This window comes from Ctenopharyngodon idella, chromosome 17, assembly GCF_019924925.1.
Source record: "Ctenopharyngodon idella isolate HZGC_01 chromosome 17, HZGC01, whole genome shotgun sequence".
NCBI lineage: Eukaryota > Metazoa > Chordata > Actinopteri > Cypriniformes > Xenocyprididae > Ctenopharyngodon > Ctenopharyngodon idella.
Genome location: NC_067236.1, coordinates 14392327 through 14409782, shown reverse-complemented (window position 1 = coordinate 14409782; position 17456 = coordinate 14392327). Strand labels below are relative to the sequence as shown.

General features: G+C 36.7%; 3 protein-coding genes across 5 annotated transcripts; all 3 read left to right on the top strand.

Annotated features, from left to right (window-relative positions):
- The first annotated feature begins 2027 nt into the window (after nucleotides 1-2027).
- On the top strand, nucleotides 2028-7394 carry nt5c1ab (5'-nucleotidase, cytosolic IAb). 2 transcript variants are annotated; one of them, XM_051869188.1, is made up of 6 exons: nucleotides 2028-2400; nucleotides 4341-4508; nucleotides 4672-4801; nucleotides 5098-5220; nucleotides 5323-5507; nucleotides 6393-7394. In XM_051869188.1, exons 1-6 carry the CDS (start codon nucleotides 2323-2325, stop codon nucleotides 6771-6773), a joined length of 1065 nt encoding a protein of 354 aa, XP_051725148.1. In that variant the 5' UTR covers nucleotides 2028-2322; the 3' UTR covers nucleotides 6774-7394. The 2 variants fall into 2 exon arrangements, with proteins under 2 accessions (XP_051725148.1, XP_051725149.1); XM_051869189.1 differs by lacking the exon at nucleotides 2028-2400 and adding an exon at nucleotides 2530-2718.
- A 346-nt stretch (nucleotides 7395-7740) lies between these two features.
- On the top strand, nucleotides 7741-14935 carry si:dkey-21a6.5 (multiple epidermal growth factor-like domains protein 9). Its single transcript, XM_051867798.1, has 9 exons — nucleotides 7741-8124; nucleotides 9294-9452; nucleotides 9540-9678; nucleotides 9772-9860; nucleotides 10204-10267; nucleotides 11802-11890; nucleotides 12111-12223; nucleotides 12420-12576; nucleotides 14078-14935. Exons 1-9 carry the CDS (start codon nucleotides 8076-8078, stop codon nucleotides 14233-14235), a joined length of 1017 nt encoding a protein of 338 aa, XP_051723758.1. The 5' UTR covers nucleotides 7741-8075; the 3' UTR covers nucleotides 14236-14935.
- Nucleotides 14936-15339: 404 nt separating this feature from the next.
- Nucleotides 15340-17214, top strand: mrpl35 (mitochondrial ribosomal protein L35). Of its 2 annotated transcripts, none has more exons than XM_051867801.1 (4): nucleotides 15340-15488; nucleotides 15832-15994; nucleotides 16671-16815; nucleotides 16967-17214. In XM_051867801.1, the coding sequence occupies exons 1-4, from the start codon at nucleotides 15458-15460 to the stop codon at nucleotides 17153-17155; spliced, it is 528 nt and encodes a 175-aa protein (XP_051723761.1). In that variant the 5' UTR covers nucleotides 15340-15457; the 3' UTR covers nucleotides 17156-17214. The 2 variants fall into 2 exon arrangements, with proteins under 2 accessions (XP_051723761.1, XP_051723762.1); XM_051867802.1 differs by having other exon boundaries at nucleotides 15367-15479.
- Nucleotides 17215-17456: the final 242 nt, after the last annotated feature.

Below are 17456 nucleotides of genomic sequence, written 5' to 3'. Positions count from 1 at the left end.
CTCAGTTGTCCTCAGTGCGAAAAGATGGATCTCAAAATCATACAGTCACTGCTGGAAATGGTTCAAATACACAATAGTTGTTTGCTGGAAAACTGAAGAATTTTTGGGACCTGGAGGATTTTCTGAAGAACAGAGCTCAGTTTAACTGCTCAGAACAAACAAGGGACTCGTGAACAACCATCACAAAACATAAAAACAGTCGTAGATCATCCAGGTAACCACACACAGTATTAAGAATCAATGGTTCACAAACTTTTGAATGGGGTAATTTTAAGAAATTCAGCTTTTTTTTTTTTTTCTTTTCTTTTTTTTTGTGGACTTTATGTAAACATCTTTTATGTAAAATATCTTACTCAGGACAACTAAATAAAAAATGACATACATTTTGTATGATCCCTCTTATTTTGTTAAAATTATTCACATTTTCACAGATTCTGCAAGTGGTTCACAAACTTTCAAGCAGCACTGTATATGCAGTTGATATTAAGATCACATATACCCAGTTTTTGTTTTAAATGCTGAAATCATCATTTTGCGTGTGTGTGTGATTCAACTTTTTTTTAATGTTCAACAGTCAAAACTTCAAAGTACATCACCACAGTATTCAGTAATCACCTTTGCAATTACACATTCAGCCACTAGTCGCCATCAGTGGAATACAATCAAAACAAGCACATGGAAATTAAACGCATTCCTACTCATTCACACCATTTTTATATGCTGCGCTGAAATCATTATTAAACTTAATACATTAGAACCAGTATTAAAGTAAGAAAGTATTAAAGTAAGAGGATATCAGTGCTTTCGTTTGATAAATGTGTGCATGTAACTGAATGTTAACCAAGAATCTTCCAGTTTAATTCCAGAGGATTATTACCTTCATCATTTGAAGCAGTTCTCAGGTAAAGAATGTCTTCTGTTCGCCACCAAGAGAAACATCTCAACAGAACCTGCTGCCTAATGACAAAAACCTCAATTTCAATAGGATTGCAAAGCTAACTCACCATGAAATGGCTTGAGACAATCAATATTCTTTAATGATCTTGAAAAATCTAATCTGTCCTTCTGAATTTTTTCTTAAGAAATTAATATTTTTCTTTAGCAAGAATGCCTTAAATTGATCAAAAGTCACAGTAAAGACAATGTTACAAAATATTTGTTTCAAATAAATGCTGTTCTTCTGAACTTTCTATTCATCAGAGAATTTAAAAAATAGTCAAACCAAAAATGATTCAGACACTAGATATATTTTTTTTTACTAGTGGGTGCATGACACTATAGTTCATTTATGTAAGTGAGGATAGCAAAATAAAAAAATTTATAAAAATTTGGGACCAAAAATTATTCAGACACTTTGACCTGACCATGTTTTGCTTAAGTGTTATCTGACATAATTAAGATGATTTTTTTCTGACACAGTTTAGATCTTGTCATATTTTATTACCATTTTTTTTTAAACTATAGGGAATAAACTGTAATAATGAATGAAATGTTCAAGGTGTCTAAATAAATTTTGGTTTGACTGTATATATAATGGTTTCCACAAAAATATTAAGCACCACAACTGTTTTCAACATTGATAATAATGTTTCCAGAGCACCAAATCATAGAATGATTTCTGAAAGATCATAATGTAATGCTCCTTATGGCTGCTGGAAATTCAGGTTTGCCATCCACAATTACATTTTAACATTTTAAAATAGAAAGCAGTTATTTTAAATGTAATATTTCACATTATTACTATTTTTATTGTGTTTTTTTTATTAAAAAAACAGCCTTGATGAGCATAAGAGACTTTTAAAAACACGTTCCGACTAACTTGACCTTTTCCTTATTTTGAGCCTCATGAAAAATACAATACACACATTACATGATGTATTTTGTAGTCATTATGAAGTGCTCTTATGAATTAGTGATAATCATGCAGTTTCCCCCTTTCAAGTATGTCTTTTAGGTGCCTCATAACACCAGCAGTTGTCATGGGAACATTTCTGAGATCTGCATCAATTTGGCTAAGATCCCCAGAGTCCAAAATACATTTCCTCCATTTGCAAAGATGATGTATTGCACACCCACTTTCATAGCTTAGTGGATGCCACAGGGAGATCCTCCATCATAGATCCCTGGAAGCGGTAAATGATGGAGATGTGATGGCGTGGGAAGAGATGAGGATGAAGGTAGCGTCCCTTCAGTTTGACCATATCTAAATCAGTGTGATTGCTTTCTGGATTCTGCTTTGCTCCAGGGGATGTGACTGCTCAGTGTGTGTGTAGGCCAAACAGGGCAGGGCTCTTCTGACCATCAGTCTCTCATCTGTTTATCATGAGTAAACCACTAATGAAAGACACTTTTTGGGAGAGGAAGGAGAACCAGTCGAGCCCCAGCAAGAAACCTCAACCGGTGAGTCTGTATTAAAGTTCCTTATAATATACTAACATAGTCGTGATGAAAAACATGAAGGTTTGCTTTGAGCTCACCAGAGTTATCTGCATTTGATAATGCCTCTAAAAATACACGCGCCACCTGCAACGAGACATTAAACAGACGCGCGGACACGATGGCGTGACCGTGACAGCGTTTGGTGCAGTGATGCCTTTGAGGAATACGATGAAGTGGGAGTAAAACAGCCTGTATTCAACAGTGTATCAGCAAACAAAATAATAAGGCAGTCAACAGAAAGGGACTATGATCCGAGATAAAATCACAACGCAAAATTTGGTAGGCGCCATTGTACATTTTTAGAAAATGCGATATGAGCAAACGCTTAGGACCAGTTGCTCTTTTATAGGTTTCGGTACGAGCTTTGATTACTGTTGCAACAACGCAAATTGCGCAGCGATTTACGGGAGTTTATTTTTAAGACGTTTTAAGTCAAGTCACTTGTTGGTCTTATTGTAATGAAATTTATTATTTTTTTATTGATTGATTGATTTAACATTTTATGCTGCTACTGGCGATTTTATGGTCTTATGGCAAAGTATTTATTTTTTTAAATAGCATTTGATGTTAACGGCAATTGTTTGGTCTATTTTATTTATTTTTATAAAACGGTTAAGGTTAGTTCCTGTCCTTGATTCTGATTGGTCAATAGCTGTGTTTTTATTCACGATAAAACACGCCTTATTGACCGCTTCACCCAATGGTTCTGTGTATCACTACACAACACCCTTAGCACTATGTTCTCAATTGATATTGTTCATTGATGCTTACTGTATTATGTAGAAGAGTGTTGTGAGGAAAAAGATCGAGTGAGCGAGTTTATTACCTGTATTCAGATTTAGCATTTTCCTTCAGGTCAGTCCTACTTTCATAATAAAACACCTGTTTAAATGTCCGATGTATTATCTTGTCCTTTTAACAGTTAAGGGGTTTTCCGTGACTGACAGCGCTAGTCAAAGCATTTGTCAGTTTCGTCTTTTACATAAAAAAAAAAAGAAAAAAAAAAAGACTGAATTGTTGTGAACACAGAACAATCTGCGCTGTATCGTGCTGTATCGTGAATAACTCGTACCTAACAACGCCCTTCAGCCTTAACTTATTCACAATACAGCACAGCCTCTCGTATCTTATTGATTACGTATATTTGTTTGTTTGTGTAAATAACATTTTAATATCTATTTGTTTGTCAGAAAACATTCGAAATTGCTTATTGACATTTTTGGTCTTATTGCACTGTTATTTATTTATTTATTTAACTAACATTTGGTGATGTTAATGTCAGTTGTTTGGTCTTTATTTTATTTATTTGTGTCTTTGTTTGTGTAAACATTTTAATGTTTGTCTAAAAACATTCGAAAAATGGTTATTGCCATTTTTGGTCTTATTGCGCTGTTATTTATTTATTTATTTATTTATTTATTTAACATTTGATGTTGTTAATGGTAATTGTTTGGTCTATTTTTATTTATTTATTTATTTATGTTTGTTTGTGTAAATATCATTTTAATATCTATCTGTTTGTCTAAAAACATTCGAAATTGGTTATTGACATTTTTGGAGTTATTGCACTGTTATTTATATATTTATTTAAATAACATTTGATGTTGTTAATGGGATTTTTTTTTTTTTTTTTTTGTCTTATTGCACAGTCTTTCTTTCTTTCTTTCTTAACATCTTTAATATGTTGAAATTGGCTCCTGACCAATGTTTCACTGTTAATTATTTATTTATTTATTTAAAATTGGTTGTTGACCATTTTTTCTTTATTGCATCAGCTGTAAATGGATAGCCTAATTTATTTATTTAATACAAAATTTTAAATCTATTTGATATAACACTCAAATAGTAATCAAAAATATTTGTCCTGCTGTCAATAATGCAATATTATTATGTTTATTCAGCCAAAGCCTCAAAATGCCATCACTATCGCCGTGTCCTCCCGCGCCCTCTTCAATATGGATCAGGAGCAGGACATTTATGAGCAGCAGGGAATGGAGGATTACCTGAACTACCAGATCCAACATGAGATCGAGCCATTTGCACCCGGACCTGCTTTCCCCTTCATTAAGGTCAAACCTGTTCTAATGTACTTACACACAGCAATGGTATCAGTAAAAAGAATGTAGAAATGATCTCAACTTAAGGGAGATAATTAATTATCTGTCATAATGAATGCTCACTCTGTCCAACAGTGCCATGGATATAGGGAAATGTTCTTTTCTTTCTGTGTAGGCAGTGGAGGCAGTGAATGCTCGACTCAGAGAGCTGTATCCAGACAGTGAAGAGCTCTTTGATGTGGTTCTGATGACCAGCAATCATGCTCATGTGGGGCTTCGGCTCATAAATTCAATTAATCATCATCGTAAGTCAAAACATCTTTGACCCCAAAGCGCTGCTTTTCACTGGATAAACATCAGGAATTTGTGTCCCTTTAAAACATGGGGAACTTGTATTAGAATTTTCATTTTTGGGTGAACCATCCCTTTAAGTTCACATATTACCAAAGCTACAACTATTTCCTTACAGATGCTTAATTCATGCCTTACTGAGCTCATTGCATTCATCAAAAGGTTGTATTGAGGTCTCTTTTTAAGTGCACTTCAGTTTGTCATCTCTATGTAATTATGTAAAAGCGTAAAAAATGTCTTGTGTTTCTAGAGCTGCTTATAGAGCGCTTTTGTATGACTGGAGGCAAAAGTCCCATTGGGTATCTGAAAGCCTACCACACCAACCTTTATCTGTCAGCTGATTCACTGAAAGTTAGAGAAGCCATTGAAGAAGGTGAGTGGAGAGTTTGGAGAATTGATTATCTTCTAACGGTAGAATCATAAATAAACAAATCTTGTTTGAATGTGAAATGTGAAATTCTTCTTTTTTTTTTAGGAATTGCAGCAGCTACAGTATTCTCACAAGGAAAAATCACAGAGGTGCCGGAAACTCAGCTGCGAGTGGCCTTTGATGGAGATGCCGTTCTCTTCTCGGATGAGTCGGAGAGAATTTACAAAGCCCACGGACTGGACAAGTTTTTTGAGCATGAGAAAGCCCATGAAAATAAACCTCTTGATCGTGTATGTTCAATTTAAATTTAATAGTAGTGTAAAGTTATACTGCATGAATTCTTAAAATGTAGTACCGGGTATAGTTGGTACCTGCTGATTGACGCTGCTTTCAAATGCTCTTATTCGTGTTTTATTTGAGCGCTCTCTGAGCGTCAAAGGTTTCTTTTTACAGCATGTTTTTACAAGCATTGAGCATTGTAGCCAACCACAATCATATCTGTTGAGCGTATGAACTCAGTGGCCTATCAGAGGTGCTAGTCAGTAAGTTGAACAGTTTTCTGTTAAACACCGCTAAAAACGCATGAGGTTTTGCTTTGTTCACTGTGAGCCCGTCATTGTAACCAACAAAATGTAAACACGATGTAAAGATGTAGAGATTCACTGTACAATTAATACAGACTTTTATTCTAACGATGAGATTTCGCAAGAGTGCAGAATTCAGTCACCTTGCACTTTTTTAACACATTTTAGCCGTTCATGTCGAGTAAACGTACCCTTAGAGATTGGCAGCCTTAGGGTACGTTTACACAACAACGATGTACTAAAAACGGAAAAATGTTCATTTGCGTTTTTCACGTACAGACAACAATGTTTACAAAATGATCCGCGAAAACGATAAAAAACACTGTATTATTCATGCCAGGCCAGTAGTTGGCGATATCACTTTGTAAAGAAACACTATGCGCCTATAGACTGAACACGTAATACGCATGCGACATCACCATTTTAACAAATTTCGCTTTTTTGTAGTTTACCGGGAAACAATAATTGTAGCCTATCATTTTCAAAAACTTGCACTTTGAAGTTTTACTGGTATTGTACCGACTACTGAAATTTTGGCACAATGACAACCCTACTTTTGACAATAGTGAATTATTATCTTTTTTCCTATAGGGACCACTTAAGGGGTTCCTGGAAGCTTTGGGGAAACTGCAACAGAAATTCTATGCCAAAGGCCAGCGCTTGGACTGTCCCATTCGCACCTATTTGGTTACAGCTCGCAGTGCAGCCAGTTCAGGCACCCGGGCCCTCAAGACGTTGCGTTCATGGGGCCTGGAGACAGATGAGGCTCTCTTTCTAGCAGGTGCCCCTAAAGGCCCCATGCTGGAAAAGATCAGACCTCACATCTTCTTCGACGATCAAATGTTCCACGTGGAGGGAGCAGCGGAACTTGGAACTGTGGCGGCTCATGTTCCCTATGGAATTGCCCAGAGGTTTCCACCAAAGACAGGGAAGGAAGTAAAAAAAGACCTGTCAGCCAAGCAGCTAGTGTGAATACGGTTCCATCAAGTGATTCATTTGAAACAAAGCTTTTAAGAACATTTTTCTTTGTAATTGGTTGATTTGCTATGGACAATGTTAGTTTTGCTTCTCCAACTTCCAAAAAAACTCTGAGATTGTTTAATAACTTGTGGCAAGCCATAAATAAAGAGAGAAATAAATGCTTATGGGCAATAAGTGGTATTTTACTATTGAGTTCAACTGTAAAAATGTTCTGTTCTAATGTAAAAGTACATGTTGTTTACTTATTATGCCACTTATGTAACTTATCAGAAGCTAAAATGCACCAAATGCTGTGTTTGATAACATAAATATCACCTCTAGCCATACATATTTTCGCCTTTTATATTGTAATCGCCATGTTTTGAATGACCATCTCTGTGATTGTTCACCATAAAGGGCTGTTTTACACTCTGTATTTAACCTCTATCCGTGTATATTCGTTATGCAGTGTTTTATTTAATCAGTGTTATCATGTACAAATTTGGTTTAGTTTTTGCTGAATGTATTATTGTTACCTCTGCAGTGTGGGTGTGATGTGATATGTGTTACTCAGGGCATGCTCAAGTCAATGTTTGCACTGAATCCCACAATAAACATTTAAGAGGAAATTAATATGTTGAAAAAAATACCGTATTTTTTCTCTCCTTGTGGTATAAGTAGGTAATAAACAAGAATATCGCCCTATTTAGCCCCCAGTCATTTGAAATGGAGCAGACTGGTCCGTGTGAAAAAGCTTTATTTTTTTTCTACAGCCGTGTCACTGTGTAAAACGTGGCGAAATTACAGAAATTTTCGTATTTCTTTACTTCTTCAAAAAAATCCCAACCATGGTAACCGATATCTAAATACGCAAATATACTTTGTTTTGCCTATTTACTAATTTCAGACATAGGGTATGTATTTTGCCGTACAGTTACCATGGTAAAAAGGGCGGGATTTCAGAACAATCTCTGAGAAACTCTGTTGGACTTTTAACTGGCGTCCAGTTGGTTAATGTGTCACCCACCTTAAATATTACGACTAACTCCTCGGTCGTGTTTTAGTTTAGTTCATGTGTATAGAATGTTTGTAGATGATAAAATAGCAAGGTTATAGTAAGTAAGCAGTGTTTAGGAATGTGATCACATGATTAGTGTCATATGACTTTGATGAGCCCTCGAAAGAGGGAATGAGAGTGAGAGAAGAAATCTTCATTAGTTCCCAATATTACACTCTTTTACTAATACTGTCGTCTACCGTGATGAAGTCAGATGGATAACAGATGTGGGAACTCTTGAAGTAAATCGCTGGATCATGGTGCTTTTGAGGGTTTTGTCTGTTCTCGTCACCGTTTGTGTTTTGGGTGAGTTTACAAATCACAGCCAGTCAACAGAAAATCTGTGACTTTTAACATGCTTTTATAACGCATTGTATTATTTAGATACATAAAATAGTCGTTCTGATCTATCTATCTATCTAGACAATGTTTATTTCATTAACATAATGTTTATTATTTATATCGGGGAAAAATACGTTTGTAAAGGGGAATTGTGTTTAGGTGTTGACCTTTTTAAATAATTTTTCACCATTTTTACCTTTTTGTAACAAATTAACCAGAGGTTTCACCATTTTTACCTTTTTTTGTAAACAAAATAACCAGAGGTGGTGGACCATCTGTTTTTTCAATACAGATACAACTTTAATACGTCTTTGAGGGTTTTTACCTCAAACCTTAAACCTGTACTAGTTTTCTGTAGTGTGACATTTTAATGTTTTTTATGACCGCTTGATTCGTTTGTCAATGTGATTTGTCAACCTCCTAATGTATGTATTTCAACAAATTTGTTCAAATGAGCTGAAAAGTATCAAAAGTCTCTTCGTAGGAAACTCTTGGAAGAGAACCAACAGAGAAATGGTTCCTGGTTCTCTCACATAGTATTTCTGGATTGAAAAATCAAGTCATATGATCGTCCCCTCAGAATAATTGTATTTCTTCAGTGGGACCTTGAGTCGCTGAGGGTGACCGGCCTCATGGCTAATGTGATTATGCTCACAATAAGGACTCTGTTTGCCTATTTTGCTGATGGTTAACAAGCATGCTGTGCCATTTACAGTATACACCAACAGACAATAAAAAAAACCACACACACACAGTCGAAAGAATTTGAACATGATTCATGTGATGCCGTTACAATAAACCTTTAAAATGACCTTGTCAAAAGGTCGAGCAATATTGAGTAAAAATGAGCAAGAAATAATGTCATATATTTGTGACTGTACAGTATACTTTACTCTAAATGAGATACTAGACTTATATTTAGTAAAATTGACCATCTACACTACCGTTTAACAGTGTGGGGTTCTTCAAAATATATTTTTTTTGTGCTTTACAGAAAAAAGAAAATTATGTGTTTTTTAATTACATGTTGGTGATGGTTGAACTAAGCCTTTAAAAGCATTTCATTATGCTTTTAAGACTATTCTGTCATATGATTTATTTTAAGCTGGTTTTTCGTGTCTGTGGTTGTTTAGGAATGGTGATGAGTCAGACAACACTCAGTCCTGCTGTGACGATCACCACAGTCAGTGCAAACGTAACCACTGCCACTCCCAGCACTACAGGGCCCAGCTGCTCCGCCCTCAACACCTCCACCTGCACGGCCTGCGCTCCTGGCTCTTATTCCAATAACGGTGGGTTCATTTTCATTTAATTTTGACTTTAAAGTGTTCCTCACATGTTGAAGCTGACACATGCACTTTCTCTTTCTGTATTCTCAGAAACTCTGCTGTGTTCTTGCTGTTCTGAGGCAGGCCTGTGCGTATTACCTGAAGCCTGTCTTCTCTGCGTCCAGGGTTTCTATCAGCCTCTTGCAGGACAGCAGGGTTGTCTGCCCTGTTCATCTGGGTTTTACAGCAAGTGAGAGGAGAAAGTATTACATTGTTTATGTTTATTCAAAGCATAAGCATATGTATTTTTATATAAGTATATAATTTTTTTTTTTTTCATTAGTTCCACTGGAAGCCCTGTCTGCCAGGCATGTCCTACTGGTACCTACAGCAATAACACAGGCTCTGTCTCCTGCAGGGCCTGCACACCAGGTAACAAGTGATGTGTTCTTCATTCGTTCGTTTGTTCGTTCCTTCCTTCCTTCCTTCCTTCCTTCCTTCCTTCATTCATTCATTCATTTGCTTTGCTATATGAATCATTTGACACAGGGGTGGAGAAAAAAACAAACAAATGCTATTACATATCGAAATATAAATAACTTTATATATATATATATATATATATATATATATATATAAGATAATGTATTTTTATATGCACACACATCTTACATTTATGAGACATAAAATGTAATCTGACATATTAAACATTTATTAAGCATTTAATAAAAATTTAAAAGGTTAAAAAAATATTTTTTTTCATTTATTGCTTCAGGTTTCTACACATCTTTGCAAAATTCAACGTCATGTAACCCATGTCCACAAGGCACGTACTGCAAGTAAGTTCCTTTTCTGAACATTTCTGAACATTGCACCATAAAATGTGTGTCTCAGCTATCTATATATACACCAAACAGGCATAACATTATGACCACCTTCCTAATATTGTGTTGGTCCCCCTTTTGCTGCCAAAATAGCCTTGACCCGTCGAGGCATGGACTCCACTAGACCCTTGAGGGTGTGCTGTGGTATCTGGCACCAAGATGTTAACAGTAGATCCTTTAAGTTGCCAGGTGGGGCCTCCATGGATCGGACTTGTTTGTTCAGCACATCCCACAGATGCTCGATTGGATTGAGATCTGGGGAATTTGGAGGCCAAGTCTACACCTCAAACTCATTTCTGTGCTCCTCAAGCCATTCCTGAACTATTTTTGCTTTGTGGCAGGACACATTATCCTGCTGAAAGAGGCCACAGCCACCAGGGAATACCGTTTCCATGAAAGGGTGTACATGGTCTGCAACAATGCTTAGGTTGGTGGTACGTGTCAAAGTAACATCCACATGGATGGCAGGACCTGAGGTTTCCCAGCAGAACATTGCCCAAAGCATCACACTGCCTCCACCAGCTTGCCTTTTTCCCATAGTGCATCCTGGTGCCATGTGTTCCCCAGGTAAGCGACGCACACGCACCCGACCATCCACGTGATGTAAAAGAAAACGTGACTGGTCGCTTCATCAGACAAGGCCATTGCTCCGTGGTCCAATTCTGGCGCTTTCGCCAGTGGACAAGGGTCAGCATGGGCACCCTGACTGGTCTGCAGCTATGCATCCCCATACGCATCAAACTGTGATGCTCTGTGTATTCTGACACCTTTCTATCAGAACCAGCATTAACTTCTTGAGCAATTTGAGCTACAGTAGCTCATCTGTTGGATCGGACCACACGGGCCAACCTTCACTCCCCACGTGCATCAATGAGCCTTGGCCACCCGTGACCCTGTCGCCACTGTTCCTTCCTTGAACCACTTTTAATAGATACTGACCACTGCAAACCGGGAACACCCCACAAGAGCTGCAGTTTTGGAGATGCTCTGACACAGTCATCTAGCCATCACAATTTGGTCCGACCCCCTCAAATCCTAACACATCAACTTTGAGGACAAAATGTTCACTTGCTGTCTAATATATCCCACCCACTAACAGGTGCTGTGATGAAGAGATAATCAGTGTTATTCACTTCACCTGTCAGTGGTCATAATGTTATGCCTGATCGGTGTATAGATATATATATATATATATATATATATATATATATATATATAATATATATATATATAATATATATATATATATAATATATAAAATATATATACACACATTTTTGGGGCGTACTTCCTGAACATTAAACCATCCATTTGTAGACTTGATGACATTTTTTTTCAGCTGACTTAAATTTCAGTATACAGCTTTGTTTTTCTATTATGTTGGCATGCCATCATTATAAGGGTGTCACTGCAGTGCCAAATGACGGTTATAATTTGTTGTAAAGAGTTTTTTCACTGTTACAGTTCTCCCCTTCTCCCTTTTTGATAGTTCCTCCAGTTGTACCCAGTGCCGGGTCTGTCCTGCAGGCTCAGAGGCTCTACAGATCGCTTCCAAAGAATGTACGCCCTGTCGCCCAGGTATCTTCCTTTAGCCACATTGCTTACTCAAAATATATAAACAACATGCAAACTAATGAAAGCTTTAGTGATATAAAACTCTGGAGACAGGTCATCCCCATGATGAATTCAGATCGGTCATCAGTTTTGTCATAGATCAGTACATGAATATAGGTCTTTGTTGAACAAGTAAATCAGTATTTCTACAGTACACTTATGAAATGTCATTATTTTTTGACAGGAATGCACAAGCCTTCCTATCAAACCATGTGTCAGATTTGCAGCAGTGGTTTCTATCAGATCCGCTGGGGTCAGGAAAACTGTGACCTGTGTCCTGAAAACCATTACTGCCCTGTAAGCGATTACTTCCTTAATCAAACACACGTACAATCTTTAATGTTACCACAGGACTGGTTCCTCTTGCTTGAACACAAAGAAATGCAAATCATATACTGTAGGGTTTTTAAAAAGCGATTACTTCCTTGTTTCTCTAAGAAAATTATTCATTCCCCCTATATGTAATACATGTGCCTCTGTGTATATGCTCCAGAGTCCTGATGTAAATCCGATCCAATGTCCCACTGATGCGTTCTGTCCTGAGGGCAGCACGGCCCCTGGTTACTGCATGGAGACCTTCTTCAGAAAGGTCGGGGAGACGTGTGAACTTGCTCCTGTTACTATTGCACTGCTTGTTATTGGAGGAGGAGGTATGAACATTCACATCACATTGTCATTCAATTGAACTTTTGTTTCATTAACCACAATGTGAAAAAATGTCAGTTTCACAAAATAAAGTCTATTTGCTAAGCTCTGCCCCCTTGTTTACACGTAAGGTCACATTAGCGAAATTTCAACAGAATTTTGCCAGTAAAAAGTTTGTTGTATATTGTCAATAGTGTAACAATATATGAAGCAGAGTTCACGCAGAAGCTACTTTCATACCAAGCAGCTTCCTGTTGATCAATGCTGAACACAAAAAACATTAAAAACTTGAACTCTGCTGAGGAATATGTTTCACCCACATGCGAAATTCCCTATCGTATGGATTACTATTGAAATGACTGGGTTTTGGCCATGAAAATTCACTGAACAACAGCAAATGTGACTGCACCTTTACTTAGCCATACAAGCTAACGTTACTAACATCATTATTACGCTGGCTTGACAACATAATAACATCTCCTCTTACGGCTTTCAAGCTAGAGCCACCAAACTCAGGTCAGACTGTTCTGTATCGATGTCCTTCTCTATATCTTTTCTAACTGATCTGACTTATGATTTTCGTTAAATGGACGATCAAAACTAGGAAAAGTCCCATAGACTTTCATTTAGGGGGTCAAGACTTTTGTACAATAAGAGTATTTTAGCTATCACTAGCAAAGCTTGATGACTATTCGAGGACAACATGTTAAAACATGCTAACAATGTGTTAATTCATGTTAATCATGCTAACAACATGTTAATCATGCTAACAACATGTTAGTTCATGTTGGCAACGTTAAATCATGTTAACGACATGCTAAATTATGTTAGCAGTGTGTTAATTCATGTTGGCAAAATATTATTTCATACTAGAAACGTCAATTTATGTTACCAACATGCTAATTCATGTTAGCAACACGTTAATTCATGCTAGTAAAATGCTAATTTATGCTATCAACATGCTAATTCATACAAGCAGCATGCTAATTCATGCTAGTAACGTAATTCATGCTAACAACATGCCAATTCATGCTAATTCATGCTAACAACATGCTAATTCAGGTTAGCAACATGTTAAATCATGCTAACAATGTGTTAATGTCAGTAACATGTTAAATCATGTTAGCAACATGTTAAATCATGTTAGCAAAGTGTTAAATCATGCTAGCAATGTGATAAAACATGCTTGCAACATATTAATTCAGGCTAGCAAAGTGTTAAATCATGTTAACATGTTAGAAACATGTTCATTAGCATCATGCTAATTCACATTAGCAATGTGTTAAATCATGCTAAAACATGCTAGTAACACCTAAAAACTTCAAGCTGTTCAAAGTTATTTTAAACTTTCAGACATGGCTTTGTCAAGCCAACATCAAAGTTTGTCATCAAACTTTCCTCATCTAGTTCTACTTAATCGATTAGGATTGGTCAGTAACATTTTTAAGGTTGTGCTTGGCAAAAGGTCAGTTGTCACCCTCTTCAAATTCTTTTTCTCCTCTACAGTGGGTCTTCTCTTCATCATTGTTTTGGTTCTGCGGAGGAGAAGAGATAATGACAGTGAGCTGTCCCTCGCCCGTACACCCCTCTTGCGAAAAGACCGTCCACCTGGTCGCTTCTATGGAATCCCTTGTGATGCAGAGCCTGTTTATGCAGGCTGGTGACATTATCATGTACATTCCAGCTGCACATATTTTGTCTGAATGTTTCTATTTAGAACAGGGGTGTCCAATCCTGCTCCTGGAGGGCTGCACTCCTACAGAGTTTCGCTCCAACACACCTGCCTGGAAGTATCTAAGCATCTTTAAGACCTTGATTAGCTAATTCAGGTGTGTTTAGTTAGGGCTAGAATGAATAGTGGCCCTCTAAGAGCAGGATCGGACACCCCTGATTTAGAACTTTTATTGAACTGTTCTAAGCTTTATATTGGTAAGATACTATTAAATATTTATGAATGAAGACGCAGTTTTCTGCATTCGATTTTTAAACCTGTGTACTACTGATCTTGTTATGGAGTTACATCTTTATAGATTTGATTCTGACTGCTTTTCGAGTCTGAAGAGTAAACCATTCAGTATTTTGGGGGGTGTTTTCTTTTGTTTAATTTTGCACCGGATATTAAGTTAAGCCATGGCACTGAAAAATTTTTGGACTATGTTGCTGGATTAAGCTTATTTTGTTCACATGTGTGTTTATTTTTTTGGTACCACTACACTTGACTACCTGGGGTACTCGAGTTACATTATATTATATAAATGTGCATTATTTCTTGTATTTAACATGTGATGTTACATATTAGCTACTTTTGAAACAAAATTTGGACAATTTCCAATGTTGTATACTGGAATAAACAGCTTTGCACAACTTTGATATATAACCAGTGTTTCTATGCAAGTTTGATGGCTGATTCTTAAAACTTCCCTTCAGAAATTCCCAAAATGTACTTTCATTATCTCAACTGTCATATGACACAGAACAATATCAAATCCACCTCAGAAAGATGGGTTAGATTAACCAACTTTTTACTTCTCAGACTTTGTACCGTTCACAACAGGAACATCATGAGTAGTTATATGTACATAAATAATACTTAAATGATCTCAGTGGGGTTTCTTTCCTCAAAATATCAGTTATTAATATTAATTACTTGTTGGAACAAAGCTAGCGTCCCTTTTCTTCATAGTTTTCTACATCTAGATCTAGTGCTTGACGTAAAAAAAAAAAAGAGAGAGAGAAAGAGATGACAAACTTTTTTTTTATTTTTATATTTGCTTTCTGTGAATCAACTTTTGTTAGTTTTGGTAGGACCTCGCCTCCGTGTATTCTCGCAGCGCGTTCTTTTTGTCCAAACCACCCACTGTAGTTTGTGCGTCAGTGGCGTTTAAGATGGCGGCCACCTTGACAAGAGGTCTGTCGGGTATGAAATGTGCACATTTAATTTTTTAAATGTCATAAATACATTGCTAAAATGAAAATGAGTTTCTATGGACTCTTAAAGTTGGTGTGCATTGAAATACGCAACTAAAAGTTTCCTATGTCTGCTACAATGTGTGGAGACCGTTTGTACACTACTGGATTTTTAAAGTTTATTTATTCCTAGTTTATATTATTCGACCTGAATGCTATATTTTCTGTTACATTGTTGTTATATTATTGTGGTAGAATATAAGGAATGTCATGATGCTGTAAAATATTTCATTAGACAACACAAAACACCCATCAACACTGTAAACTACAGTTCCTTCTCCTCTGATGATCAGGTTTGCTGAGACCCTTGTCGGTTTTAGGCAGAGACTGTCTCACCCCTGCTGTCATACTCACACAGACAGCTCGCTTCTCAGCTGTAGTGCAGAGACATGTCTGCAGACCACTGCCTCCTGTTCATACTGCTGCTCCCGTACAAAACACTGGCCTGCTGAATCGGTAAGACATTGCCTAAAGGCACAACATCATGTACATTTTTTTTGGATTAAAATATCACAAACAAACCAAAAAATATTATTTCAAACATATTGTTCCCTTGTGTAGTCATCATTATAGCTTTGACGTGGACTTCACTATTCTCATAGAATAAGAATGATTATTAAAACTTTGTTAAAGTTATCATCCTTGTTGTGAGAGGGCCTTTTTACTCGGCTTTAAAGCGGCCGACGACAAAACTGCAGTGCGCTCATATATAAACAAAACGTTATCGTACGTTGTTGTGGATGCTATTATAGTTATCATTACAGTTGTTTTTATAGTTATTGTTGTTGGTGTGAACGTACCTTTAGTTTGGGGATTTTTTTTTTCCTTTTACATTGTTACGCCAGTAGGTGGGGACAAGTGACTGTCCGTATTGAATCATTCACTGAACCGATTCGTTCAACAACTTTAATTCATTCTACAACAAAACAAACTTATTCTGTGTGTTTGCTATGGGATGCAGAACAGGTGATTCTGCATTGACTTCGTTAGGAACCATTTTTATTGGCGAAGCAAAAAAAAAACTATTTTCCCCATGATTTATGATTATATGTTCCAAAGCCTTATCTTAGTTGCATTTTTTGACTGAAGATTTGCTCTTTTTGTAATGGTGACGTTTTTTCTTTTTGTTCAGCGTAACTCCCCTCATCCCTTCATTGATGCTCCAGCCAGTCAGGAACTTAACCTACTATAGTCTGAGGAAAGGCAAGAGGAAGTCTGTGAAGTCGGTGGTTCAAAGGTTTCTTAGGCTACACTGTGGCCTGTGGGTGAGGAGAAAGGTAAAGCATGCCCACATATTATTCAGAGCTGTCCTGTCATACATTTCTTTGGCATTATGTTGGAAATCTAGCCTGGTGTTTAAATAACCCAGACTGCAAACCTAAACTGAAACTTGTTCTTTGTGTGTTAAATAATTCTGTTGTTTTTTAGGCTGGATATAAGAAAAAGCTGTGGAAAAAGTCAGCAGCCCGGAAGAAGCGCCTGAGAGAACATGTGCTCTGTAATAAAACTCAATGTAAATTGCTGGACAAAATGACAACATCCTTTTGGAAAAGAAGGAACTGGTACCTCAACGACCCATACCAGAAGTACCATGACAGAGTGAACCTGAAGGTGTAAAACCCTCCTAACCTTATTCTGTTTAGTTTTCAAGCAAATAAAGATGTGTCTGATACGTGTATCTGTATTTCTGTTGTCTTCTATTGATGCAAGTGTATGAATTCACTATTGAAATTCATCATGTGTAAATGCAACTGAATAAATGCAATTCTTTCTATTGTTAAAAGTTCAAAAAGTATTTATTTTAAAAATGTGTATCCCCTACAATCAGTGGATACTACATTTTTGCACTTTTTTTTTATTTTTTTAATGCAGTGGTTCAAAAACTGGTCTGTAAGTTAAAAAAAAAAAAAAAAAAAAA